Genomic DNA, 27,933 nt, shown 5'->3' with positions numbered 1-27,933 from the left:
CCTATCTGGGGTGTAGGGTGTGGTGGTGTCATGACCTGTGACCCCTGGCTTGCCCAGGGTGTCACATTCCCCCTTAGCAAAATGCAGACCGTCCGCGGGCTGCCCGTCCAACACCGGTTTTATTTTCTGAAACGATATAAAAGGTAAACATACAAATAAAATAACTTCATCCCACATCGGGAGGTTCAGTTCTTAAACGTTACTAACATTTTAAACGGTTGCGGCTGCCGCTCTCTCCCACCCAAGTAACCTGGCCCTGATGCTGCCCCTAAAACCCAGGCAGCACCCCTTGACCCCAGTCCTGAACCAGTTACCCGAGCGGGATCTGTCCTTCCCCTCCAGAGGGTAGCCACCGGTTACTGTGGTGGCTGGGCCCCAGCCTTCTCCACTGCGGGCTTTCCCTCCAACCTGCCTCTCCGGAGGCGGTAACGGTTAGCTGCAACAAAAGATTTTATTTACAAGCCACTAATGTTTGTGGTTGCCCTGCAAGTTCTCGGGCTTGTCCATAGACGTTTCTATGCAGCTAGATGGTCCCCACAGCCGGGTCAATCACATGGCTAATCAGGTTACTGTTCGGTTATTATTCTCATTTTCTTCAAAACTTTTCAAACTTAAAGCACATATACTTATGGTCCCAACGGGGACGGTGCAACGGCATCCCGCTGCCATTACTCCGACTCTTCTGCTGAGGCGGACCCATCCCCTGCCACCAGCATATCAAACATGCACTGACATGCCTGCTGTGACAGGGGTGCCCGGTATCCATTTCCACCGGTGCGTGGGGTGTAGAAAACCACTGGATCTCCTTCATAGCGGGCACGCTCACTTGCCCCCTCAAACTCAGCAGTGAACTCGGTGCTGGGGCCGGAGCCACCATCCACTATTCCTGCGTCAGGCGGGTTGCCGCCAGCTGCCGCAGCTTTCCGGCCTCCAGCATCCAGCACATCAGATTCCTCTGCAGTAGCATGGGGCAGCAGGTCAGGCGAGTTTACACTGAGGCGCCCCATAAGTAACGTCAAGGGTGATGCATAGGTCGAGACTAGGCCGGGCCCCTCAGCCGCAGCGGCCGGTCCTGACAGGACACAGGGACGTGGGTCACTAGTCGGTTCTGCTACATCTGGTCCCCTCCCATAAATCGGGGCAGTCGCAATCAGCATCTCCACCTCGTTGATCCACTGCTCCATCATCCTGAAGATCTGATCCTGCTGACGTTGGTGGAATTGAATCACCCGGGCTTTCATCCATGCCACGGTCCCGGGCTCGGGGTCTGGCACAATCACTGCCGGGGCTTCTGGCACATTTTCATTAAAGGGCCGCGGTTCCAGCGGTTCCCCCGGGAACGATTCGGGGACGTCCTGAGTGTCTGCAGCCGGTTGGTCCGCCGGGGAGGATTGGCAGGGTATCGCTACCGGTTGGGCAGGTAGCGGGCCTAGTGGTGGGGCGGCAGCAGCTAACGCGGGTAGCGGGGCGAGAGGCAGGGTGAGCAGAGGCAGGCCGGGCCCCTCAGCTTCAATGGCCGATCCCTCGGGAATACAGGAGCGTGGGTCTCTTACCCGCTCCTCCAAATCCTCTTCCACCTCGCGTCTCTGCATAGCAGCCACTACGTCCGCCATGTCGGTCTCCCACTCCTCCAGGAGGAGTTGCATGTGGGCCTGCAGACGGTTACTCAGTGGGACGGTCCGGTTCCTCAACCATGTCGCCGTGCCGGGCGCGGGGGCTTCCTCGTTGGGAGTTGGGTTGTACATCTTGGCAATCGTGCCTTCCAGGAACCCAGTATTGCTGCAGAGTCCTGGCGTCTCTGCCTTTATAGCCGCGGCTACATGCGACCAGTCGCCATTTCGTCCCCCTTAGCCTCTTTCCGGCCCCTCCTTTATAGGGGCGGGGTTTTGGCCTTCGCGCCTCCGCTACTCGAGAAGACGCTCGAGCGGGAACTTTTCGCGCCAAAGATGGCGACTTCCGAAATTTTCCGGCCGGACACCTCCGGCGGTCACAAGGCGCACCTCTACCCAACGGCAGAGTGGTAAGATCCTGTTCATGACGCTAAGTTGTCGCAGGCGGAGGAGGGGACGCCGCTCTCTCCCACTGCTCGGGTCCGGCTGCCGCTGCTGCTGCGGCCTGCTGCTGCTCGGTGGCTCGAGCGATGGGCCGGATCCCGGGGACTCGAGCGGCGCTCCTCGCCCGTGAGTGAAAAGGGATTGGTTTTTGGGATTGTTTATTGTCCGTGACGCCACCCACGGTTGTGGTGATTGTGTTGACACCACCGCTGCTCTGTATGGGGATCCCGGGAGCGGTGACAGGGAGCAGCAAAGTTGTTGGTTCTCCCCTTCGTGGGTAGGGGGTAGTTGTCCCGGGGCCCAGTGATGAGGTGGGTGATGAGGGATGGTGGGGCCGGTGCAGGGCTTGGTGGGGTGCAGGGACGCGGGGGCAGCGCTGTGCCTCACGGCACTGTGGTACTCACTCAGCCTGAGACGGGGACACAGTTCTCGGTAAAACACACGGCTGGAAAGACGGCTCCCACGGACGGCTGCAGTTGCTTTTCCCCAGTAGTTGACGGTGACGGTCCCTTTTCCTGCACCTAAGATGATGATGGTAGCGATGGGTTCCCACCGGTAACCCGCTCCCCGACTTGGATATGGGCCGGAGGAGCCCCTCTTTGCCCGCAGGCGCTGGCCCTGAGAAACTGGTGCCCTGGCGGTGGCGGTGTCTCTCTCTAACGGTTGGACTGTTGCCTTCAATCGGGACTTGGTTGTTGGGAGACCCAGAGGTCCCCTTCACTGACGGATTTGGCAAATTCACAGCGACTCCTAGCCTTGCCGGGATCCGAAAGGCCCCTGCCAATGGTGCTGACTGCTCTTCGTATACCGCTCCGGTACCGCCGGGCCACCACACGTCCACGGTCCTTTCGGCAACCTCCAAGCAGCCTCTCCTGCAGACAGTCACCACCGTCTGCTGACCTTGCTGTTCTCAGTCCGGGGCACACACCCGGACCAACTTCAGGTTTTCTCAACTGTCACTTTTTCTGTCACTACTCTCACTTAGTCTTCCACTTTAACTCCTCTCTCAAGCTCCTCTACTACCTCACTTCCTTCTACTTCCTCCTCCCTAGCTTGACTGCCTGGTTTCCCCGCCTCCAGGGCTGTGAACTCCTCGTGGGCGGAGCCAACCGCCTGGCCCACCCCCTGGTGTGGACATCAGCCCCTGGAGAAAGGCAACAAGGATTTTTGGTTATCTTTGATGTACCTATCTGGGGTGTAGGGTGTGGTGGTGTCATGACCTGTGATCCCTGGCTTTCCCAGGGCGTCACAAATGCATAGATTGTAAGTGGTGTACAGCCACGACGGAGCCTCGATAACTTCAGCTCACTTGCTCCTATCCCCCTATTCCTGCTATCACCATTTTTAATCGCCGGATTCAAATTGCTTGTTGTACATGTGCCCTAGATTGATCCTAAAGGCCCCTTTAAACTAAACAACTTACCAGCGATCCCAACAATGATACAACCTGATAGGGATCGCTGGTAAGTTGCTAGGAGGTTGCTGGTGAGAGGTCACACAGTCAGACGCTCCCGCGATCTCACCAGGAACCTGACCTGGCAGGGATCGCTGGAGCATCGCTACACGGGTTGCTGGTGAGCTGTCACCAGCAACCAGTGACCAGCCCCCAGCCAGCAGCGACGCACTGAAGCAATGCTGCGCTTGGTAACTAATGTAAATATCGGGTAACCAACCCGATATTTACCTTGGTTACCAGCGCACGCAGCTACACGTGCAGAGAGCAGGGAGCAGCGCACACTGCTTAACGCTGGCTCCCTGCTCTCCTAGCTACAGTACACATCGGGATAATTACCCGATGTGTGCTGCAGCTACATGTGCACAGAGCAGGAGCTGCGCACACTGCTTAGCGCTGGCTCCCTGCTCTCCTAGTTACAACACACATGGGGTTAATTACCCGATGTGTACTCTGCTACACGTGCAAGGAGCAGGAGCCGGCACTGACAGTGAGAGCTGCGGAGGCTTGTAACAAAGGTAAATATCGGGTAACCAAGGACAGGGCTTCTTGGTTACCCGATGTTTACCGTGGTTATCAGTGTCCGCAGAAGCCGGCTCCTGCTGCCTGCACATTTAAGTCCCCTTTACACACTGAGACTTTCTAGCGATCATGCTGCACAGCTGGAAACAAAGGACCAAAGAATGGTCCTGAACGATTTGTAGCGATCAGCAACTTCACAGCAGGGGCCCGGTCGCTGATGTGTTTCACACACTGCAATGTTGCTGGGGAGGTCGCTATTACGTCACAAAACTGGTGACATTACAGCGATGTCGTTTGCGATGTTGCAGTGTGTAAAGCCACCTTAACTGTTGCAAGCTTTGCTTGCTGTGCATTCTCTCTTTCCTCAATCACTCCTCTCTCCCTCTCCAGCTCACTTCAAAATTACTTAAGTTAGCCTTCCTTTAAACACGTTAAAATGAATTACATATACTCCTAGGAGACCTAAGAGTGTTAGACACAAAATCTCTTGCTGAAATATAATTCTCAGATCTTAGAAATAAACTTTGTACCTTCTTGAGTCATGAATATTATATTTTCTATTGACAGGATGCTTTAAAGATGGATCCTATTATGAAGATACATCAATACAGAAATACAACTGCAATTACTGGTAATGGTTTTGTTTTTAATATATTGTAATACATTTCTTATGTAATAGGTGGTGCTTTACTGTCATTTTATTTCAGCTGCAGTTCTGTACAGAAGTATTCAACCTTTCTAAATGGTTGACTTATTTTCATTTAGGGAACATGCTGTAATTATCTGACATTAATGTAAGATTTAGAATTGTAATAGAATGTTAGAATCTAGTTATTGGTTGCGGGAAGAATTAAAAACTACATTTCCTATAAATTGTCTGGTTTTTTATATGCTTTTATGATATAAACCACACTATATATCGACCCTCATAACAGTAAAGTCACCACTTTGTCTGAAGAGGATTACAGTTCTAGGAATCCCGCAATAATGGCCTCTATCTGCTGGAGAAAACTTTTTAAGTTGTTTTAGGAGTAAACAGGGAAGAAAAAAATGAATGTGGAGTTTAGGAATATACAGTTGTACCTTTTCTTATATTTTCGCTTGACTCAATATCCCTAGATGAGTGGTATGAGATGACTAGCTCTGAAAATAAAGCTTGCATTGTTCACCTGGGTGATAGAAGACATATTTTTTCCTCCAAAGCTTGTCATCTCACTCCACTCATCTATGGATATCTACAGACATGAGCAAAGGACATGAAAGACAACTACAGTAATATGAAAAAGTTTGGGCACCCCTATTAATGTTAACCTTTTTTCTTTATAACAATTTGGATTTTTGCAACAGCTATTTCAGTTTCATATATCTAATAACTGATGGACTCAGTAATATTTCTGGATTGAAATTAGGTTTATGGTACTAACAGAAAATGTGCAATCCGCATTTAAACAAAATTTGACCGGTGCAAAAGTATGGGCACCCTTATTAATTTCTTGATTTGAACACTCCTAACTAACTTTTTACTGACTTACTAAAGCACTAAATTGGTTTTGTAACCTCATTGAGCTTTGAACTTCATAGGCAGGTGTATCCAATCATGAGAAAAGGTATTTAAGGTGGCCACTTGCAAGTTGTTCTTCTATTTGAATCTCCTATGAAGAGTGGCATCATTGGCTCCTCAAAACAACTCTCAAATGATCTGAAAACAAAGATTATTCAACATAGTTGTTCAGGGGAAGGATACAAAAAGTTGTCTTAGAGATTTAAACTGTCAGTTTCCACTGTGAGGAACATAGTAAGGAAATGGAAGCACACAGGTACAGTTCTTGTTAAGCCCAGAAGTGGCAGGCCAAGAAAAATATCAGAAAGTCAAATGGTGAGAACAGTCAAGGACAATCCACAGACCGCATCCAAAGACCTGCAGCATCATCTTGCTGCAGATGGTGTCAATGTGCATCGGTCAACAATACAGCGCATCAGTTATTAGATATATGAAACTGAAATAGCTGTTGCAAAAACCCAAATTGTTATAAAGAAAAAAGGTTAACATTAATAGGGGTGCCCAAACTTTTTTATATGACTGTATATCATAAGAAATAAGTTAAAAATATGTTTAATATAAAAGTACCTATCAAATTACTTAACAGGAAACAAAACAAATTACTAATTAAATACTTAGTTGATTAATATTTACAGATGCATTAAAGATATATTATATATGTAATATTGCTCATCTGTTATCTTCACACATATAATTACATAGTTACATAGGTAAAAAAAAAGGCACAGGTACATCAAGTTCCACCTATTGCCAGCAGTTATATGTTCTTTACCACTGGAGAATGCATTTATAATAATTCCTCTATAGGTGATATTATTATGAACATACTACAACTGACAGTATTTTACAGTATATGCACCATAGATGACAATAATATATTTTATCCCTTCACCACCTGATGATTTTCCATTTTTTGTTTTAATTTTTTTCTTTCCTTTCTTCCAAGAGCTATAACTATTTTATTTTTCCACCAATATCGCCACCTAAACTCCTGTTTTTTTGTAGAACAAGTTGTAGTTTTGAATGACTCCATTTATTCTGCCCCATATTATACTGTAAAATGGGAAAAAAATCCTAGTGTGGTGAAATAGCAAAAAAGTGCAATTCCAAAATGTTTACTTTTTTTTTAATTTACCATGTTCACTATATGGTAAAAATGACCTAGAAAAATGATTCCCCAGGTCAGTATGAGTTCAAACCAAAACATGTATATATTTTTTATTTAAGAGGTGAAAAAAAAATCAGAAACTTGTTAAAAAAAAGAAAAAAAAAAGAATTGCGCTTTTTGGACCATTTTCTGAGAAATTATATGATGTTTTTATCAATTAATTTTGCATTTTATTTTATTGCAGCAACCAAAAAAACAATTTTGGTGCTTTGATTTTTTTTCTGATTACACTGTTTGCCTATCATGTTAATTTATTTTAAATTTTGATAGATCGGGCATCTCTGAAAGTGGCAATACAAATATGCGTATGCATGGGTATATATATATATATATATATATATATATATACACATATATACACATACACAGGTGCATCTCAATAAATTAGACTACCATCAAAAAGTTAATTTATTTCAGTAATTCAATACAAAAAGGAAACACATATTATATTGAGTCATTACAGAGTTATCTATTTCAAGTGTTTATTTATGTTAATGTTGATGAGTATGACTTACAGCCAACAAAAAGCCAAAAGTCATTATCTCAGAAAATTAGAATAATTACCATAAAACACTTGCAAAGGCTTCCTAAGCATGTAAAATAGTCCCTAAAGCGGGCTTTACACGCTACGACATCGCTAATGCGGAGTCGTTGGGGTCACGGAATTCGTGACGCACATCCGGCCGCATTAGCGATGCCGTTGCGTGTGACATCGATAAGCGATTTTGCATTGTTGCAAAAACGTGCAAAATCGCTAATCGGCGACACGGGGGTCCATTCTCAAATCTCGTTACTGCAGCAGTAACGAGGTTGTTCCTCGTTCCTGCGGCAGCACACATCGCTGCGTGTGACGCCGCAGGAACGAGGAAGCTCCCCTTACCTGCCTCCCGGCCGCTATGCGGAAGGAAGGAGGTGGGCGGGATGTTACGTCCCGCTCATCTCCGCCCCTCCGCTGCAATTGGGCGGCGGTTCAGTGACGTTTCAGTGACGTCGCTGTGACGCCGCACGGACCGCCCCCTTAGAAAGGAGGCGGTTCGCCGGTCACAGCGACGTCGCCGGACAGGTAAGTATGTGTGACGGCTGTGGGCGATGTTGTGCGGCATGGGCAGCGATATGCCCGTGTCGCGCAACAGATGGGGGCGGGTACCCACACTAGCGATATCGGGACCGATATCGCAGTGTGTAAAGTAGCCTTTAGTCTTATTCAGTAGGCTACACAATGATGAGGAAGACAGCTGACTTGGCAAATGTCCAGATGGCAGTCAGTTATACACTCCACAAGGAGGGTAAGCCACAAAAGGTCATTGCTAAAGAAGCTAGCTGTTCACAGAGTGTGGTAGAAAAAGGTACACGAGCAAACTGTATAGAATATATATATATATATATATATATATATATATATATATATATAATATTGTTTTTATTGTCTTTTTTTCAATGTCTATTTTTTTCAGAATGTTTTAAATAAAAGCTTTATTTTTATTTAAGTGTTGAAAGAAAACCAGGTAAATACCAATGTACAAGACCCGTAACATTCTCATTTTTTGGGATCTGGGGCTCTATGATGGCTTTTTTTTGGCGTCCTGAGCTGACATTTTTAAGTACACCATATTTGGATGAATGTGAACGTTTTGATCATCTCTTATTGCATTTTATTGCAATGTTCGCAGCAACCAAAAAACAATAATTCTCACGTTTTAATTTTTTTTCCCTTCACACCCTTTACTTATTAGATACATTTATTTTATATTTTGATAGATTGGGTATTTCTGAATGCAGTGACACCAAATATGTGTTTTTTAATTGTTTTATTTTTAATGCGGTAAAAGGCGGCATTTGCGCGTTTAAATTTTTTTTTACACTTTTTCTTGTTTTTAGAAGTCCCCTTAGGGTACTTGAAGCTCATGCACTCAGATTGCTTCTGGTTAAGTATCACTCTGAACAGCTGAAATGCTGATCTCCTGCTCACAGGAAGTTCATCATGATAGTGATAGGGGTCTTGACAACCCATCAGCACCCTGTGATCATGCCATTGGTCCACTGATGGCGGCTGGAAATGATGCACTCCCCGCCGGCGTACTTTACATCTAGGGATTTAACTGGTTAACAGGTGTGGGTGGATCTACGAATCAGATCAGTCAATCTGTGCATGGAAAGACATGACCTTGGACAGACCGGTACATCTAAAGTCGTGAAGGGGTTAAAGAGGACCTGTTGCGTCTCCACCCCAAAAAAAATGTTATCTTTGCAACATCTCCGTGCTCTCTAGGATATTCTGTTGTTTTCCATTTTTCATTTTGTCCCTTCATTGCACAGATATGCCCTTTATTCATTTTGGAATGCAGCATGCAAATTCTTGGCTTGTGGTCCAAGAAAGCTTATCGGTAAAATCTTCTCTGAGGGCCTTTACTTCAGGTTCCAAATCACTGCTTGTTGAGCAATGTAATCTGGTTGATCTTCCTGTTCTTAATGTTACAAAACATTAAAAACTGACCAGTAACTCCAAGAATTGTAGGACAAGTTATACTTTTGAAATAAATCATTAGTTTTACCATACAGTGTACTGGAAAATGGGAAAATTGCAAAAAAGTGCTATTGCACGATAGTTTTTTGGGTCCTTTATTCACAAATTGTTTTATACCAAACATGTATACTTTTACTTTTATCTAAGGGGTTAAAAACAATTCAGATGTTTGTCCAAAACAAAAGGTGCTTTTGTCACCATTTTCCAAACGTTATCATTTTTCGGGATCTGGGGCTCATTGACAGCAAATCTTTTTGCATCTTCAGCTGACGTTTTTAATGATACTATTTTTTTGCGGATACTATGTTTTGCATTTTAAATTTGCGCGGCTATAAAAAGATAATTTTAGTGTTTAGTGTAGAATTTTTCTCTTGTCACGATCTTTAGCAATAAGATTAATTGTCGATATATTTTCATAGATTGAGCATTTCTTAACTCGGCGATACCAAATACAGTGGAACCTCCGTTTACCAGTAACTTGGTGTGCGAATATTTCGCTATACGAGCAAAGCTTGCTGTAAATTTGTAACTCAGTTTACAAGCAATCTTTGCTCTATGAGCAAATACTCACCGCACACACTTCCGGTTCTTTACTTTCACCGCGTTCTGACCCGCTCTTGCAGTCCGTACAAACATGCACACACATGCACAAACACGCACACACACACAAACACACATGCACACACACATATTATGCTCAGTTTACCTTCCATTCCTTTGCCGACCTCCTGGTTCTTGTAGTCCGCAGTTACAGTATGTGTATTGGGTAACCATCGCGATGATAGAGGGGACATTGCACAAGTTGTGGAATGAATTGTCTGAGCTTCCATTATTTCCTATGGGAAATTTTGCTTTGCTGGATGAGTAACTTGGTTTACAAGCACACTCCCAGAACATATTGTTTTCGTAAATTAAGGTTCCAATGTATGTGTAAATTTTTATTTTTAAATTGTTTTATTTTCATTGGGTTGAATGCGGGTGATTTAAACTTTTCGGTTTTTATATTTTCATATTTTTAAAAACTTTTTTTTTACATTTTTATTTGTCTTACTAGTCTCCCTAGGGGACTTTATCACTGCAGTGTCCAATCTTTTGTTCATTTCTGCTGATCAGAGCAGCACCGCTCTGATCAGCAGAAATGCTCCCCTCCTGTGACTGTCGCCTGTCAGTGTGAAGCCCCACAGGTGTTGTGTCGGTGCATTACCTTCAGGGACTCCACTCGGCTGGTTCTGGTCACAGGTAGGGAATCTTCGGTTTTGATCGTGACGCCACTCTCAGTATTGCGGTCAGTGGGGACCGCCACTGCAGGTTAGGGGACGCCTGGGGCTGATGGTGGATGCAGTCGGATGTAGTAGCCTCCTGAGAGTGAGGCAAGCCCCAGGGCCCTGTGTAGGTTTGTAGTACCACAAGTCGCAGAATGACTCACACAGGCAGAACTGTCTTTCAAGGGCTTTACTCACATTTGATGGCAGGGTGAGTAGCCCGGGCGTAGCTGGGATGAACCAGATGGGAACCAGGTATCCTTCAGGCTGACTTTATGAGGGTGACTACTGACTCGCCTTCCTTAGCCCTTGGTGGTTTGGGGTGACCCCGACTTTGAGTCCCTATGGGGGTCACCCAGGGAAGATGCTGCGGCCTCTCTCCCCCTTTTGTTTGCCGTTTGCTTGTTCCCCGGACCAGGCCACTCCAGCTGCTTGCCTCCTGTGACCTATGGGCCCTCACTGCGGTTACGTGGCTGCGGCTTTTGTGGTGTTGTGGTGTGGGCTTTGAGAGCCCCACACCGGCAGGTTTAGCAGAAGAAAGCTGGATCTATCTTCGCTTCGGGATCTGCCGCCCGGTTGGGCCTGGTGCTCTCTAGCAGTCTCCTTACTTCCCACTCCGTGCTTTCTCTCTAGCTGAAGCTGGCTTTCAGGTAGCACTCCTAGTTGACCGTTCTCCCCCGTCAGTAGCCACTGCGCGGGCGCTGTTAGACAGCATCAACCCCACAGGTCTGCTCCTCACTGAGCCCTCTGGAGTTCTCCTCTAACTGACTCACTGCTCCTCCTCTCCTGTTCTTGCCTACGCCACCTAGCAACCAGACTCTCCACCACACCCCTTGAGAGGAGATGGAGGCTTTTGACCCCCTGCCACTATTCCAGTGGAGGTATAGGCTTTGCCCCCTCCTGGGACCCCCAGGGGTCCTCTCAAAGGTACATGTGTGAGACCTGATCACTATGCGCCTGTGTTCCACACCCCTGTCAGCCTTCTGGATTACCTGTGTTGTACTGTCCCCAGCATGGGTGCAGTACTCAGTGGTGCCTGACCAGGTCAGGGGCGCCACATCAGCTCTCACAGGAAGTTCGTCATTGAAACATCAGGCGTCATCAGCTGACCCCATGCTACCATGACAACAGAGAAGTGCTGCGTGTGGGCTTTAAGCAGTAGGAGGCTGCGGCAGGCCTCAGGGCAGGAACAGGAAGCACAGACTAAACGGCGCCAAATCATGAGAGTAGGGGTGTGTGGGGGTGCTGTGCCGGGATCGAGCGCTCCAATATGTATACAATGCAGAGAAGTTGTATTATAATACTTACTAAGAGCTGTCTTCCTCAGCTTCAAGTGTTACCTCAGTCCTCTTCTGAGTTATGTGATTTTAAATTTGACAGGACTTAAAACACATGGGTTTATGTGTAGACCGGAGGTGGCTTTTATAATGTGAGCTTAAGGAGACTCTGAATGAAGAACCGGAACTACTCTGGAAACTAGGGAGGAAAGCGATCGCTAAGTATTTTAATATAAAAACACTATATTGCATACACATTTTGAAAAGTTTTAGGGGATAATATATTTGTTAGTAGGAGAGCTTTTCTCAATTGATGAATTTATACCTGTCACGCTCCCGGTGTTCCAGCAGCGCTCCTTACCTACTAAGCCGGTCTCACCATCCAGGCACCGCTCCATAACCACTGAGCCAGTCACACCTGCGTCGCACCACCACTCCTTCCTCACTGGTCCAGTCCATGCATCCACCGGTCACGCCTGCCATTCCCGCTCATGCTCCCCAGAGTCCTGTTCCTGATCTCAGGAGTCTGATTCTGACTAATGTTCTGTATAGGACCGGGCCGCGCCCACTCACCTGGTCTTATAGCCCCAGCACTGCTGCAACAGGAAATGACCTGAGGCTGTGCTGAGTATATAAGACTGGCCTCTCCATGTGGGCGGGGCCTGATCATCGTTTGTGTTTCTATGCCTTGTCTTGTGAGCTAGGTGCTCGGGTCTTTGTTCCTGTTTCCTATTACTGCCTTAAAGTACGCTGTGACCTTAGTGACCTGGTCCTGTCTTTGCTTCCTGATACCTGCACCCATTCCTGCCACGTTAGTGCTCCAGCTACCGTGTATCTTGCCCTGCAGGTGGGGTGCTCGGTCCAGTGGATCCACCTCCTGGGCCTACCAGTCCTCCCTGGCCCTCACAGTATGATCAGGCCATGGATCCCGCTGGAGCGCAAACATCAGAGCTGTCTGAGCTGCGCCAGGAGCTTGCGCAACAGGGCGAAACCCTGAACCGGATGCTGAAGTTCATGACGTCCGTGGACCACCGGTTATATGCGCTGCAGATCGCTGCCGCTTCTCAGTCCACGCAGCAACTAGTCTCCAGGTCCAAACCAGTTGTTTCCATGGCCTCGCTACGCAAGGGATCCCAAGTCCTGCTGAGGCTTCCTGAACCAGTGCTCCTTGCACTTCCAGTTGCTCCCGCACTTGTTCACCTCAGACCAGGCCAAGGTGGCGTTCCTGATGTCACACCTGGAAGGCGAAGCCCTGGCCTGGATTAACCCCCTGTGGGAAAATGAGGACCCGATGATCACCGACATCCAGGAGTTCCTGCAAGCTTTCCGAAGTACCTTCGATGAGCCCGGATGAACTACCGCAGTGACCTCTTCGCTTCTCCGGCTACGCCAAGGGACCCTGACCGCCAGCCAATACGCCATCCAGTTCCGCACGCTCGCCTCTGAGCTGGGCTGGAACAATGAGGCCTTGACGGCGGCCTTTTGGGAAGGTCTCTCTGGCCGCATCAAAGACGAACTAGCCGGCCGTGACGTTCCACGAACCTTGGATGCTTTGATTTCCCTGGCCACTCAGATTGACCTCCGTTTTCAGGAGCGTACCAAAGAGATAGTCCGGGAGAAGCGACCACCTTGCCACATCTTGCCCCCACAGAGGTCTGCCGCTCCCTCGTCCCTGCCTTTCCGTGACTTATCGCCAGAACCCATGCAAGTGGACCGTCTGACCCAAGCCAAGCAACGCCGTGCAGAACGGCTCGCCCGAGGCCTGTGCTTCTACTGCGGAGACGGTTCACATATGCTTTGAACATGCCCTAAGAAACCTGGTAGACCCCAGGTCCAAGGGATGGTGGGAACCTCCACCCTTGCCACCGAAATCCCTTTGGTTCCAGTTAAACAGACTGTCCGGGTGACGACAGAGGGGACCCGGTTTTCAGCTGAGGCCCACATCGATTCCGGGGCAGCAAGCAACTTTATTCACCAGGCCACGGTAGACAAATACCAGGTCCCTGTCACCCCGCTGAAGAAGCCTCTCTGGTTCACCTCAGTGGACGGCAAACCGCTCTACGAACCTGTCCGGTATACAACCGAGCCCGTGAACCTCCAGGTTGGCACTTCGCATACAGAGTCCATCGCCTTCTATGTGATCCCGAGGATGGCTCTTGAGCTCCTGTTGGGCCTGCCCTGGCTGAAACTCCATGACCCTGTTATTGGTTGGCGCTCTGGCGCGATTACCCGCTGGAGTCCCTTGTGCCACGAAACCTGCTTGCAGCCTGTTCCTCAGCCCCTGGCACTTGACTCAGTCAAGCTGCAGGATCTTGAAGAAGAGACTACGCTATCCAGTGACGTTCCACCGCCCCAGGCATCCGAGACCTTGATTCCACCATCTTCTGGAGATGAGACTTTGATTTCACTGCCTTCTAGAGATGAGAGTTTGAGTCCAGCGGCTACTGAGGATGAGACTATGGCTGATACCCGATCCGAGACGCCCGATCCGGTCGTCCAAGATTCCAGTCCTGCTTTTGACTGTCCTTCCCTTTTCGTTGCCTCCCTTGCCGCTGACATGGGTTCCCCGATACTAAGGGGGCGGGTCATGCGGCGTCACAGCAACGTCACACGGCAGGTGACCAATAGAAGCAGGGGGGGGCGGAGATGAGCAGGACGTAAACATCCCGCCCACCTCCTTCCTTTCTCATTGCAGCCGGGATGCTGGTAAGGCAATGTTCCTCGCTCCTGCGGCTTCACACACAGCGAAGTGTGTTGCCGCAGGAACGAGGAACAACATCGTAACATCGGTCCTTCCGAAATTATGGAAATGACCGACGCTACACCGATCATACGATTTCGATGCTTTTGCGCTCGTTAATTGTAGTAAAAACGATTTACACACTCCGATGTCGACAGATGTGCGTCACTCTCGATTTCGATTTGACCCCACCAACATCGCACCTGCGATGTCGTAGTGTGCAAAGTACCCCTCAGTGTTTCTTGGTGTGTCCTATCTGCATATATTTATGTTGATTTTTGAGGAAGCTCCACAATATACATAAATAGTAGCAAGACTGTAGAGTGATCAAGAGCTGAAAAGCTTCCAAAGCCTTCTGTGCTAGAAGGCAAATTACTCATTCGTGTTCCTGGAGGATTGACCATTCCGAAATGAAATGTATACAACTACAACAAGATTGAGAGAGCTCTAAATGCATTTCATTTTTTATATTTTTTTGGTGTTATTTTTGCTACTTTTCCTGTTTCCTCTGTTGCTGACCTATCTTGGCTACCATAAGTTTCCAATTGCGAAGAATAACTTCAAGCCTTTATCTCCTACTGTTCTGAAAGACTATTTTCTCCTTTTTGTTTGTAATAAAAAGTTAATCTCAGCAACAAGTCTTGAACCTTTGATGAATGTTTCTCTAGAGTTGTTTTCACAATGTTTCATTTGGAAAACTTTAGACTTTAAAAATAAAGAAAATAAAACACAAGAGAGAATTGAAAACCTAATAAATTGTTCAGTAACATGTAAATTATACCATACATTATCATGTTTTACACATAGAGTATATTGCAAAACTAAGTATACAGCTGACATTTTTGTAAATATTGTATTATATCTTTTCATGGTTCAACTGAAGATGTATACATTGATACAATCTAAAGTAGTCATTGTACAGCTTGTATAACAGTATAAATTTGGTGCATTCTAAATAAATCAACATGCAGCAATTAATGTCAAAACCACTGGTAATAAAATTGATTACACCCTTAAGTGAAAATTGCCGAATTGTGCTTAAGGTGTAAATATTTTGTGTGGCTGCCATAATTTTCAACCACTGACATAACTCTTTGGGCATGGAGTTCACTAGAGCCTCACAAAAGCCACTAAATCCTGTTCCACCACTTCATGACAACATCACAGAGCTGGTGGGTCTTCAAGACCTTCCACTCCTCTACCTTCCTTTTGAAGGTTTAGGTCTTGAGACATGCTTGGCCAGTCCAGCAACTTTACCCTCAGTTTCTTTAGCAAGGAAGTGGTTGTTTTGGAGGTGTGTTTGGGGTCGTTATCACGTTGAAAAACTGCCCTTCTGCCCAGTTTTTGAAAGCAGGGATTCATGCTCTGCTTTAGTATGCTACAGTACTCATTGGCATTCATGTTTCCCTTAGTAAATTGTAGCTCACTACAGCTGGCAGCACTCATGCAGGCCCAAACCATGATATTCTTACCACTATGCTTGACTGTAGGCAAGACACACTTGTCTTTGCACTCCTCATCAGATAACCGCCACATGCGGTTGACACCATCTGAACCAAATAAGATTATCTTGTTCTCATCAAACCACAGTACATAGGTCCAGTAATCCATGTCCTTTTCTTGTCTTCAGAAAACTGTGGGTTTTCTTGTGCATCATTTTTAGAAGAGGCTTCCCTCTGGGACCAAAGCATGCAATTTGATGCAGTGTGCCGTGTATAGTCTGAGCAGGGCAGATCAAAGTATTATAGTGCGCCTGTGCAGGACCTCAATGTCGGCACGTGTACATGATGTAGGACACATCATGCACCCCGGCTTAAGAAGAACGAGGACGAAGATGGCCGAAAGAGGACAGAGACACCCATCTGACCCATATGCACCATACAGACCATTTAGGTAAGTATAATAAAGTGATTTTTATGTTCTACACAGCGGCCTGGGCTCTTATATACGGTATGTTAGAATGCTGTATATAAAAGCCAACTGATGGTGGCCGCAGCTTATAGTCACCAAATCTGGTGACAGGTTCCTTTTAAGTTTTCCAAGCCTTGGAGCTACTGGCCTGTCGGACTGCTGTGCTGCAGTGTTCCACAATCCGACAGTCTCGCAATCCGGCAGTCAGGTCACCGGAGTTCACACTCAGGGTTTGCCCCGCTACCAGACTGTTGGATTACAGGACACAGCCTCACAGCTGTAAGGCAAGCTGGCAGCTGATTCAACTGAGTTCACTGAGAGCAGTGTGGGAGTCCCTAAAGGCCGCTTTGCCCGTGGTGCACAAAATAGCTCGGACCCATCACACTACTTATGTGCCTAGCAACATCGCTGAAACCGGCGAACCGCCTCCTTTCTAAGGGGATAGTTCGTTAGGCATCACAGCGATGTCACTAAGCAGCCGCCCAATAGAAGCGGAGGGGCGGAGATGAGCGGGATGTAACATCCCACCCACCTCCTTCTCTCCTCATTGCAGGCGGCCGCAGGTAAGGTGAGGTTCCTCGTTCCTGCGGTGTCACACATAACGATGTGTGCTGCCGCAGGAACGATGAACAACAATATACCTGCAGCTGCAATGATAATTGGGAATAGGGGGGCATGTCAACGATAAACGATTTTGCACGATTTTGCGACCTTTTTAGATCGCACGTACAGTGCTTACAAGTAGTATTCAACCCCCTGCAGATTTAGCAGGTTTGATAAGATGCAAATAAGTTAGAGCCTGCAAACTTCAAACAAGAGCAGGATTTATTAACAGATGCATAAATCTTACAAACCAACAAGTTATGTTGCTCAGTTAAATTTTAATAAATTTTCAACATATAAGTGTGGGTCAATTATTATTCAACCCCTAGGTTTAATATTTTGTGGAATAACCCTTGTTTGCAATTACAGCTAATAATCGTCTTTTATAATACCTAATCAGGCCGCCACAGGTCTCTGGAGTTATCTTGGCCCACTCCTCCATGCAGATCTTCTCCAAGTTATCTAGGTTCTTTGGGTGTCTCATGTGGACTTTAATCTTGAGCTCCTTCCACAAGTTTTCAATTGGGTTAAGGTCAGGAGACTGACTAGGCCACTGCAACACCTTGATTTTTTCCCTTTTGAACCAGGCCTTGGTTTTCTTGGCTGTGTGCTTTGGGTCGTTGTCTTGTTGGAAGATGAAATGACGACCCATCTTAAGATCCTTGATGGAGGAGCAGAGGTTCTTGGCCAAAATCTCCAGGTAGGCCGTGCTATCCATCTTCCCATGGATGCGGACCAGATGGCCAGGCCCCTTGGCTAAGAAACAGCCCCACAGCATGATGCTGCCACCACCATGCTTGACTGTAGGGATGGCATTCTTGGGGTCGTATGCAGTGCCATCCAGTCTCCAAACGTCACGTGTGTGGTTGGCACCAAAGATCTCGATCTTGGTCTCATCAGACCAGAGAACCTTGAACCAGTTTGTCTCAGAGTCCTCCAAGTGATCATGAGCAAACTGTAGACAAGCCTTGACATGACGCTTTGAAAGTAAAGGTACCTTATGGGCTCGTCTGGAACGGAGACCATTGCGGTGGAGTACGTTACTTATGGTATTGACTGAAACCAATGTCCCCACTGCCATGAGATCTTCCCGGAGCTCCATCCTTGTTGTCCTTGGGTTAGCCTTGACTCTTCGGACAAGCCTGGCCTCGGCACGGGTGGAAACTTTCAAAGGCTGTCCAGGCTGTGGAAGGCTAACAGTAGTTCCATAAGCCTTCCACTTCCGGATGATGCTCCCAACAGTGGAGACAGGTAGGCCCAACTCCTTGGAAAGGGTTTTGTACCCCTTGCCAGCCTTGTGACCCTCCACGATCTTGTCTCTGATGGCCTTGGAATGCTCCTTTGTCTTTCCCATGTTGACCAAGTATGAGTGCTGTTCACAAGTTTGGAGATGGTCTTAATTAGTCAGAAAAGGCTGGAAAAAGAGATAATTAATCCAAACATGTGAAGTTCATTGTTCTTTGTGCCTGAAATACTTCTTAATACTTTAGGGGAACCAAACAGAATTCTGGTGGATTGAGGGGTTGAATAATAAATGACCCTGTGAATAAACTTTTCACAATTTAAAAAAAAAAAAAAGAAATAACATTCTTTTTTGCTGCAGTGCATTTCACACTTCCAGGCTGATCTACAGTCCAAATGTCACAATGCCAAGTTAATTCCGAATGTGTAAACCTGCTAAATCTGCAGGGGGTTGAATACTACTTGTAGGCACTGTAGGTGTCACATGCAACGACATTGCTAACGAGGCTGGATGTGCGTCACGAATTCCGTGACCCCAACGACATCGCTTTAGCGATGTAGCTGCGTGTAAAGTGGCCTTAGGTGTGTCCTCCGGTGACCTTACTGCTGGATTGCTGGACTACTGTGTTGCTGTGTCCCACAATTCAGCAGTCCGGCAATACGCCACTTCTCACAGCCGGCTGCCCCGACGCCCTCAGTTTGAACCAAGAGCTGCAGTGATCTGTCGCATTTTACATCACTGCAGCTTCTGGATTTAGCTGAGCCGGGATCTTCGTGGGACATCATGCGAATTACATCAGAACTGCAGGAGTGTTTTGGGGGTTAATACATTGGTAAACGAAGGTGTTTTTTATTATTTAAAATAAAACATTTTTGTTTGTGTTTTTATTTCTTTTTACTTACAGGATTAGTTATGGGAGGTGAGTGGAGGGGTCTCATAAACACCTCTCTACTACCAACCCAGAGCTTGGCAAATCACAGCTGACATCAAACCCATATATCACTCCCCCCATTGCCACCTCACATGAGAAATTGGAATGAGCTGAGTAAAGTGCCACAATTGGCACATCTGTCATGCTCCCGGGATCCCGGCGCCACCCATCACTCACTAATCCAGTCCCCGAGCGCTCTGGCCGCGGCCACTGCTCCCGCTCCCCCTCGTGCTCCGTGCTCCCTGCTTGTCGGTCCCGGCGTCCCGCTGCGGTATGGGACCCTGCAACTGGCTCCCTTGCATCTCCTCCTTCTCTTCCCCTGCGTCCTGCATTGGTCTCCGGCGTTCGGGCCTCGAGCCTGCGCACTAGGGTGCGAGCGCGCTCACTCACCTCTTCTTAAAGGGCCAGCGTCACTGAAACAGGATATGGCTGATTACAGGTACAGGGTATATAAGACTTCCTTTTTCTTGTGGGCGGTGCCTGTTCAACATGTCCTTGTAGTTTGCCTCTTGCGCTAGGTGTTCAGGTCCCTCTGTGCTTCATATCCAGGTTAATTCTGTCTCTGCCCACAGTGTTCGACTGCCAACCTGAGTGTGTCCAGCCTGCCGGTTTCCCAGGAGTTGCCCCGGTGACTATCAGCTGGGGATTCCGTCATCTTCCGCCAGCCTCTACCCGTCGCTGGTTCTGGATTCCATCTGGAAACATCAGCCTGCACTCCTCGCTGGACCCGGACTCTGTCTGTTGTTACCACTTGGCACCTGTACCTGGTTCCAGTCATCCGTCCTGCCCACGACTACCATTGGACTAGTAGCCATATCCCGTACGGACATATGAAGGACGCAGAACCCGAACTCACTTGTTTCCCGGCTGCTGTGCATCTAGGCCCTCTAGGGGACCACCAGACAGTCCCTGTATAGGGGTTTGCTCCTGGTTGTCTCTCCGGGGGAGTCCGGTGCATGGTCCCGTGGATCCCCCTCTGGACTGAACGTTACAACATCTAAGGGATACGCCAATTGTGGGGCAGCTGAGGCCTGTTATTTTTAGGCTGGAGAGGGCCAAATAACAATGTACCTTCCCAACCTGAGATGGGAAGTCTCCAGCAGTCTCCTTTACCTGTTTTGCTTATCACAAAGAGGGTACTAGAAAAAAAACTGCACACTTTTTTTAGAAAAATGCGTAAGACAAAAAGTTTTGCTTTGCAAAATTAAGTGAGCTTTATTTCGTATGGCGACAGAAAAAAATATTTGTGCTGTGACATTTCAGCCACTTGTGGCCTTTCTCAAACACAATCGCTCCACAAAACGTTTTGTCTTACGCATTTTTCCAAAGAAAGTGCAGTGTTTTTTCTAGTATATGGTTTCCGGACCACGGTCCCCTCACTGGCACTTTTAAAAACTAGCTGAGTGCATACCAAAAATCTATACCTATTTTTATCACAAATAGGGGACTGCGCAAATTTTTTTTTCCCAATTTGCCTGAGAATCACAGTAATGCCAGTAGCAAAGATGGCTACAGCAATATTGTGCTTGGCAGGCAATACTCACATGTTTAGTGGCTGAAAATCAGATGCCAAACATCAGGGGATGGGGTTCAAAACTCTTGAGGTGAATTACAAAATACTCGACGATTAACAAATATACCGAATACCGTAATATTCGTGTGAGTAACTAATAGCTCCGAATATATTTGCCCATCACTAGTTGCAATTTCTCAGCTTTGCCTTTTGTAGTAATTCACTTGCTGCTAAGGATCCCCACAGTTTGCAACTGATTGCAAGAGATAACAGCAGTGGGTTATCTTGTTAGCTGCCATCAGGGAGCCCTTCTAAGAACAAATCGAGTCCTAAGTAAGCAGCTTGTTTCCACTGTATTTAGAGTACATAAAAAGATATTTTATGTGAGCAGACTGCTTAGCATCATATTATTTGGTTTAAAAGCACTTTCTTGTTATTGATGTATCATAGAAATTTGTAATTGGCTTGCTTATTGAGCAGTGTATTATTTCTTTAAATAATCATATTTTACCCACATGTGATGTGGTTAACATAAAATACACTGTGTGCTCCTTTTGAGTAGTAAGGGTAAATTCTTCAGATTACCTAGGTTTTTACTTTATGTTTATAATGTAATCCCTGAATACTATATAAAAAAAGATTGTGGCATGTTTATATTAAGCATTTCAGACTTTGCATTATTGTTTTTAAACTTTAGTATTTTACTCAGTGGCTGACACAGACAAAAGAGGGCCCCTGTGCAAAAATAGTAAATGGGCCCTTTTCAGTCCAATAACTCATAAAATTGCACAATCCCACCTATTTTTCGAGGTGGAAATGACCCTTTACCTCTTGGGCTCCTATGTGGCTGCACCAATGATATGTCCGCCCCTGATTTTACTGCATATTTCTAATTCTAATACTGTTGGTATAATGCTTTGCACCACCTGCCTAGCACCACCTTCTTTAGCATGACTGACTGCTCACTAACTAGAGTATACAATACATAAGCTGTCACTCAAGCAGCAAAGGTAGAACTAGGGAAATAAATTGATACTAATTAGCAATGCTTTATGAAAGTATAAAGTCAACGAAGGATTAGACAAATAATGGGGTTTTTTTATGACCCATTAGACAAGTGCACCTAGTCAAGTGAACCATGCATTTGCACTAGAAGTATGGAATCTAACTATTGACTGCTAAAATATAACTAGAATGACAACCAAAAGGATAACAATGTTTTGAACTTTTGACTTCCAGTCTCCATATATCATAATCCACTACAGCTTTGAGCATGAAACTACCTTCATTTTATAGACAATCGCCTTGGCTATCTCATACAGAAATTTGACTTGTAATTATTTAGGATTAGAGAAGAGCCACCCCCCTAGTGTTCAAATTTGGTTCAGTTTGTCGAACGGCAGGTGTGTTCGTCGAACGTTCGATGAACATTCGACGAACACCATCGAAACCCATTGAAAACAATGGCAGCTAAACACAAACACATACAAACACATTATAGATATACACATACAGTTAATAATAAACATTGCCATTATACTTACAGGTCCCGTGACATGTCCTGCAGACTCTGTCTCCCGCCGCTTCTCCTTCTGATCATCGCTGTGTCCTCCCGGTAACCACCACTGATGATAGGACCTTTCCGTGATGTCATAGCATGTGACCAGTCACGTGTGTATTATCTCATTGACTACAGACTGGTCACATGGCTATGACATCATGCTAGGTCCTGTCAGTGCATGTCGCCAGTATGCAGTGCTCGCCCGAACATACTCGGTGAGTACCGGCGAGATACTCGGGCACATGCTTGGCTCCCCGTTCCTGCATCTCGGCACTCTTTACAGAGTCAGCCTACATGCAGGGACTGGATGCCACAGCCGGTGAATAGCGGAGATCATCATTGCTATAGTAACCCACCTGTCAGGTTACTATTGCAACGGTGGCAGCGGTGACATCACCACTTACCAACCCGCAGCCTCTGCTCACTCTCTGAGTGATTAGACTGCATGAGGGAGGAGGAGCGTCTTCCTCCCATGCTGTGCTGTCTGATGTAGCAGAGCTGCATGGGTTGAAGGAGAAAGAAGACAGAAGACCAGGATTGTGGAGGGGTGAGAAGGAGTAATAAACATGGAGTCTCTAAGTGTGTCTGTGTATTTATTTCTATTAAAGTATTTTTTCTCTGTGTGGTGTCTTTTTTTTTAACATTTTATTGTAGATTTTTAATGGCCGGGTCAAACTTGCCTGACATTAAGAATCTCTGGCTTAATGCTAGCAAGTAAATAAAAAGCTAGTATTAACCCCTTATTACCCAGCGAGCCACCTGGCATCAGAGCCGCTGGAAGAGTTGGATACAGTGCCAGAAGATGGCGCTTCTATGAGAGCTGTGGACTGCAATTCACAGCGGAGGGGCCCAGAAAGCTTAGGCCAACCTGTGCTGCGGATTCGTTTTTTTTTTTTTTAATTATTTCATAAAATTCATGAAATAATTAAAAAAAGGGCTTCGCTATATTTTTAGTTCCCAGCCGGGTACAAATAGGGAGCTGGCGGTTGGGGGCAGCCTTACCTCTCTGCTCTACCTGGCTAGCATACAAAAATATGGCGAAGCCCACGTCATTTTTTTTAGTTTTTTGGCAAAAAATAAAAATAAAAAATGCTTCCCTTGATTTTCCATTGCCAGTGAAGGTAACACCAAGCAGTGGGGGTTAACAGCCATAGCTGCTTGGATTACCCTTAGTTACCAATACAAAAAATGCAGCGGGAGCCCACGTATTTTTTTTTATTATTTATTTAAATACTCAAAAAATAAGGGCTTCCCTGTATTTTGATTGCCTGACATCACAGTACTGTAAAAATAAATCATTAAAAAAAAAAAAAGCCGTAGCGCTCCGCGGTATTTTTTATTCTCAGTGCAGATAAAGAAGACAGCTACGGGTTGCCACCCCATCTGCCTGGGGTTACCTTGGCTGGCAATCAAAATACAGGGAAGCCCATTATTTTTTTTTATTTTAAAAAATAGTTAAAAAAAATGCGTGGGCTCCCGCCGTATTTTGATCGCCAGTCAGATAAAGCCAAGCAGCTGGGGGCTGGGATTCTCGGCAGCCCATAGCCACCCCTGGAAATGGCGCATTGTTTCTTAGCACCATTTCCAAGCACTTTATCCAGCTTGTCCAGCAGCCATGATGGCGATGGCTCGCTGGGTAATAAAGGAGTTATTACCAGCTTTGTAGTCTCAGATGGTATTAAGACCGAAATTCATGGTGTCATGCCAAAATAGACATGGCCACCATGAATTTCTACACAGAAAAATATTTTTATTAGAAATAAAACACAACACAATTAGTGACTCCATCTTTATTGAACTAAAGAACCCCCCCACTCCACTGTAGTCCTGGGTCGGGGGTCCCGCGATGTCCAATCCAGATCCAATACCATCTGATTGGTTTGCTGGAAGGCAAAGCGATCAGATGATGTGTCAGCTGTTCAAGGACCTGAATCCCATGACACATCAGCTGATTGTATAAAAGCCGTTTATACAATCAGCTGATGCATCAGTAGAAAAAAAAAAACTACACACTTTTGTGCAGACTCCCATCCTATCGCTGCAGGACCCGGCAGTAATCAGCTGATGCGGTCACCTGACAGCATCAGCTGATAGTTTAAGCTGGCCGGGCGGTAAAAAGCCGGCCTCACCGCTGGACTTTTATGATCAGCTGATGCCTTCAGGTGACCGCATCAGCTGATCACCGGCAGGTCCTGCAGCCATCGGACGTGTCTCGGGAATCTGCAGACAGGTGAATATGATATTTTTTTTCTACTCTTCACTTTTGATTTCGCAGCTGCTTCCACCACAGACATGGCGCCGGACTGGAGGTGGAAGCAGGGGTGGCGGCACCGGGAGGATCCACTCTTCTGTGTTTACCAACACAAGGAATCCTCGTACTGTGCATGTGATTGCACTACCCACCCCTTGCTTTATAGCTGCGTTTATAGTCATAGAAACGTTTAGGGAAAGTTCACACACTGCATTTTTTTGTGCGTTTTGTCCCACAGAAAACGCACAAAAACACAGCATCTTTAAAAACGCATCAAAAAATGCGTTTTTTGCTGCGTTTTTGCTCACTGCATTTTTATGCGGTTTTATAGATTGTTGAAAAAAAAAAGTTTTATTGTCATTTCCTTCTTCAATATATTCTTCATTTTCCCCTAGTGTATGCAGGAGAGTAGACAGCTGCAAAACTACAAGGCTCAGCATGCTCCATCTAGGACTGTATGCTGGAGGGAGAGGCAGGCGGAACAGAACTACAAGGCTCAGCATACTTCATCCACTAGTGTATGCAGGAGAGCAGACAGCAGCTGCAGAACTACAAGGCTCAGCATTCTGCATCCAGGACTGTATGCTGGAGGGAGAGACAGGGGGAGCAGTACTACAAGGCTCAGCATACTTCATCCACTAGTGTATGCAGGAGAGCAGACAGCAGCTGCAAAACTACAAGGCTCAGCATACTCCATCCAGGACTGTATGCAGGAGTTTTTTGCCCCCCCAAAAAATGATGTGGGCTTCGCCATATTTTTGTATGCTAGCCAGGTACAGCAGGCAGTTACGGGCTGCCCCCAACCCCCAGCTGCCTATTTGTACCCGGCTGTGAACCAAAAATATAGGGAAGCTCTTTTTTTTTAATTATGTCACAAATTTCATGAAATAATTAAAAAAAAAATGACGTTGGATTCACCCACTTTTTGTGTCCAGCCAGGTACAACTAGGCAGTTGGGGATTGCAATCCCCAGCGAAGGGTGCCCAAGCTTTCTAGGCACTCCCGCTGCAAATTGCAGTCCGCAGCCACCACAGAAAATGGTGCTTTCATAGAAGCGCCATCTTCTGGCGCTGTATCCAACTCTTCTAGCTGCCCTGGTGACGGGTGGTTCGATGGTAATAATGGGGTTAGGGCTAGCTGTATATTATCAACTGGCCCTAATCCCGAAATTCATGGTGTCACGCCAATATTAGACATGGCCATCATGAATTTCTAGTACAGATAAAAAAAAACACAACACACAGAAAAATATTTTTATTAGAAATAAAACACAACACAATTAGTGACTCCATCTTTATTGAAATAAAGAACCCTCCGCAGTAATCCTGGGTCAAGGGTCCCGCGCTGTCCAATCCGGATCCAATATCATCTGATCGGTTTGCTGTAAGGCAATCAGATGATGTGTCAGGTTCAGGGATGTGAATCACATGACATATCAGCTGATTGCATAAACGGCTTTTATACAATCAGCTGATGCATCAGTGGAAAAAAAAACAAACTGCACACTTCTGTGCAGACTCCCGTCCGATCGCTGCAGGACCCAGCGGTAATCAGCTGATGAAGTCTCCTGACGGCATCAGTTGATAGTGTAGCTGGCCGGGCGGTAAAAATCTTGCATCACCGCGAGACTTATACTGTCAACTGATCCCGTCAGGTGACCACATCAGCTGATCATCGCTAGGTCCTGCAGCCATTGGACGTGCCCGGGAGTCTGCACACAGCCGGAGCAGGGGTGGGGGTACCGGGAGAGGAGCTGGGAGCAGACGTGTCTCGTGAATCTGCAGACAGGTGAATATGATATACTTTTTTTCTACTGTTCACTTTTGATTTCGCAGCTGCTTATACCTCCCATCTGAGCATGGCGCTGGACGGGAGGTGGAAGCAGCGGTGGCGGTACCGGGATCATCCACTCTTCTGTGTTTACCAACACAAGGAATCCTCTTCCTGTACACGTGATTGTACTAATCACCCCTTGCGTTTATAGTTGTGTTTATAGTCATAGAAACGCTTAGGGTCCCGTCACACATAGTGACGCACCAACGATCCGACCAGCGATCCAACCTGGCAGGCATCGCTGGTGCGTCGCTACATGGTCTCTGGTGAGCTGTCAATCAGGCAGATCACCTTAGCGACCAGCGACCAGCCACCAGCGACCCGTGTAATGACTCTGTGCTTGGTAACCAGGGTATAAATTGGGTTACTAAGCAAAGCGTTTCGCTTGGATACCCGATATGTACCCTGGTTACCAGCGTACACCGCTCTCAGGCTGCCAGCGCTGGCTCCCTGCACACGTAGCCATGGTACACATCGGGTTACTAAGCAAAGCGCTTTGCTTGGATACCCACTACGTACCCTGGTTACCAGCTTACCGCAGGCTGCCAGCGCTGGCTCCCTGCACACGTAGCTGTAAAAAGCTACAGCTACGCTTTTGGTGATCGAACCCTTATCGAACATAACCTCAAACTCTTGAACGTTAAGCAAATCGTTCGAGTTCATCAAACGACTCAACCATCGCCAAAAACAACTCGAATTTGAAATTGGAGAATGGTTCGATTCAAACTACGCTCATCTCTATTTAGGATATGATTCGTTATGCAGATTCTTGCCATGTCACTGCATTGTTACTGTTTTGCCCCTAAAAATGTAAAATTTGTATTATTTTTGTTAATATTTTATAAATCTACTTTTGGCTTTCAACACTGCCTAAATCCGACCAAAATATGAACCGAAGTGTCTACTACTCATTCCTAATGTTGGTGCTTGCTGGTCGAATCACTTGGGTATGTGTAAAGCTTTTTCTGCTACTCTACTCACAAGTTTTCATTGGGTTGAGTTCTGGGGATTGTGGGGAACAATCCGGCTCCTCTGCTTCATTGTCATTGAAACATTTCTTCACTAATCTCTACATAAGCATTGGGTCATTGTCCTGCTGGAAACTATGTCATCCTTTTCAAATCCATAGAACTCGAGTGTATAAAGTAACTCATCTTATAGGATACTGACATATAGCTCAGCATTGGGACCATCGATCCTGATCAAGTATCCAATGCGTTTGGCTGTGAAACAACCCAATAGCATCAGGCTTTCTCCACTGACCTTAACAGTTCCTTCAGTTTCTCGATCCATTAGCACCTTTTTCCCGTGTTTCTTCCGACTCAGTTACACCCATCAGAGCTTAGTCAACTGAATTTCATCTCATCACTCCAAATCACCCAATTCAAATCTTCTAATATTCCCTTAACGTACTTATTTGCAAACTCAAGCCAACGACGCTTCTTATGATGATGTTGAAGTCAAGGCTTCTTCACGTTTTTTCTTTCAACAATTCCAGACTTTTGTAACATGTATTACACGGTGCT

At 46.3% G+C, this 27,933-nt stretch overlaps 1 protein-coding gene across 2 annotated transcripts in view; it reads left to right on the top strand.

The window, feature by feature from the left end:
* Positions 1 to 27,933, top strand: part of TINAG (tubulointerstitial nephritis antigen) — a 251,607-nt gene that overhangs the window by 50,633 nt on the left and 173,041 nt on the right. For both annotated transcript variants that reach the window (XM_075338453.1, XM_075338455.1), the window contains exon 2: positions 4,597 to 4,660. In XM_075338453.1, coding sequence (XP_075194568.1) covers positions 4,597 to 4,660 — 64 coding nt within the window. The remainder of the gene's footprint in view (positions 1 to 4,596; positions 4,661 to 27,933) is intronic.

This window comes from Anomaloglossus baeobatrachus, chromosome 3, assembly GCF_048569485.1.
Source record: "Anomaloglossus baeobatrachus isolate aAnoBae1 chromosome 3, aAnoBae1.hap1, whole genome shotgun sequence".
In the NCBI taxonomy this organism is placed as follows: Eukaryota; Metazoa; Chordata; class Amphibia; order Anura; family Aromobatidae; genus Anomaloglossus; species Anomaloglossus baeobatrachus.
The sequence above is the reverse complement of the archived record's forward strand: the minus strand, read 5'-3'. Positions and strand labels throughout refer to the sequence as shown.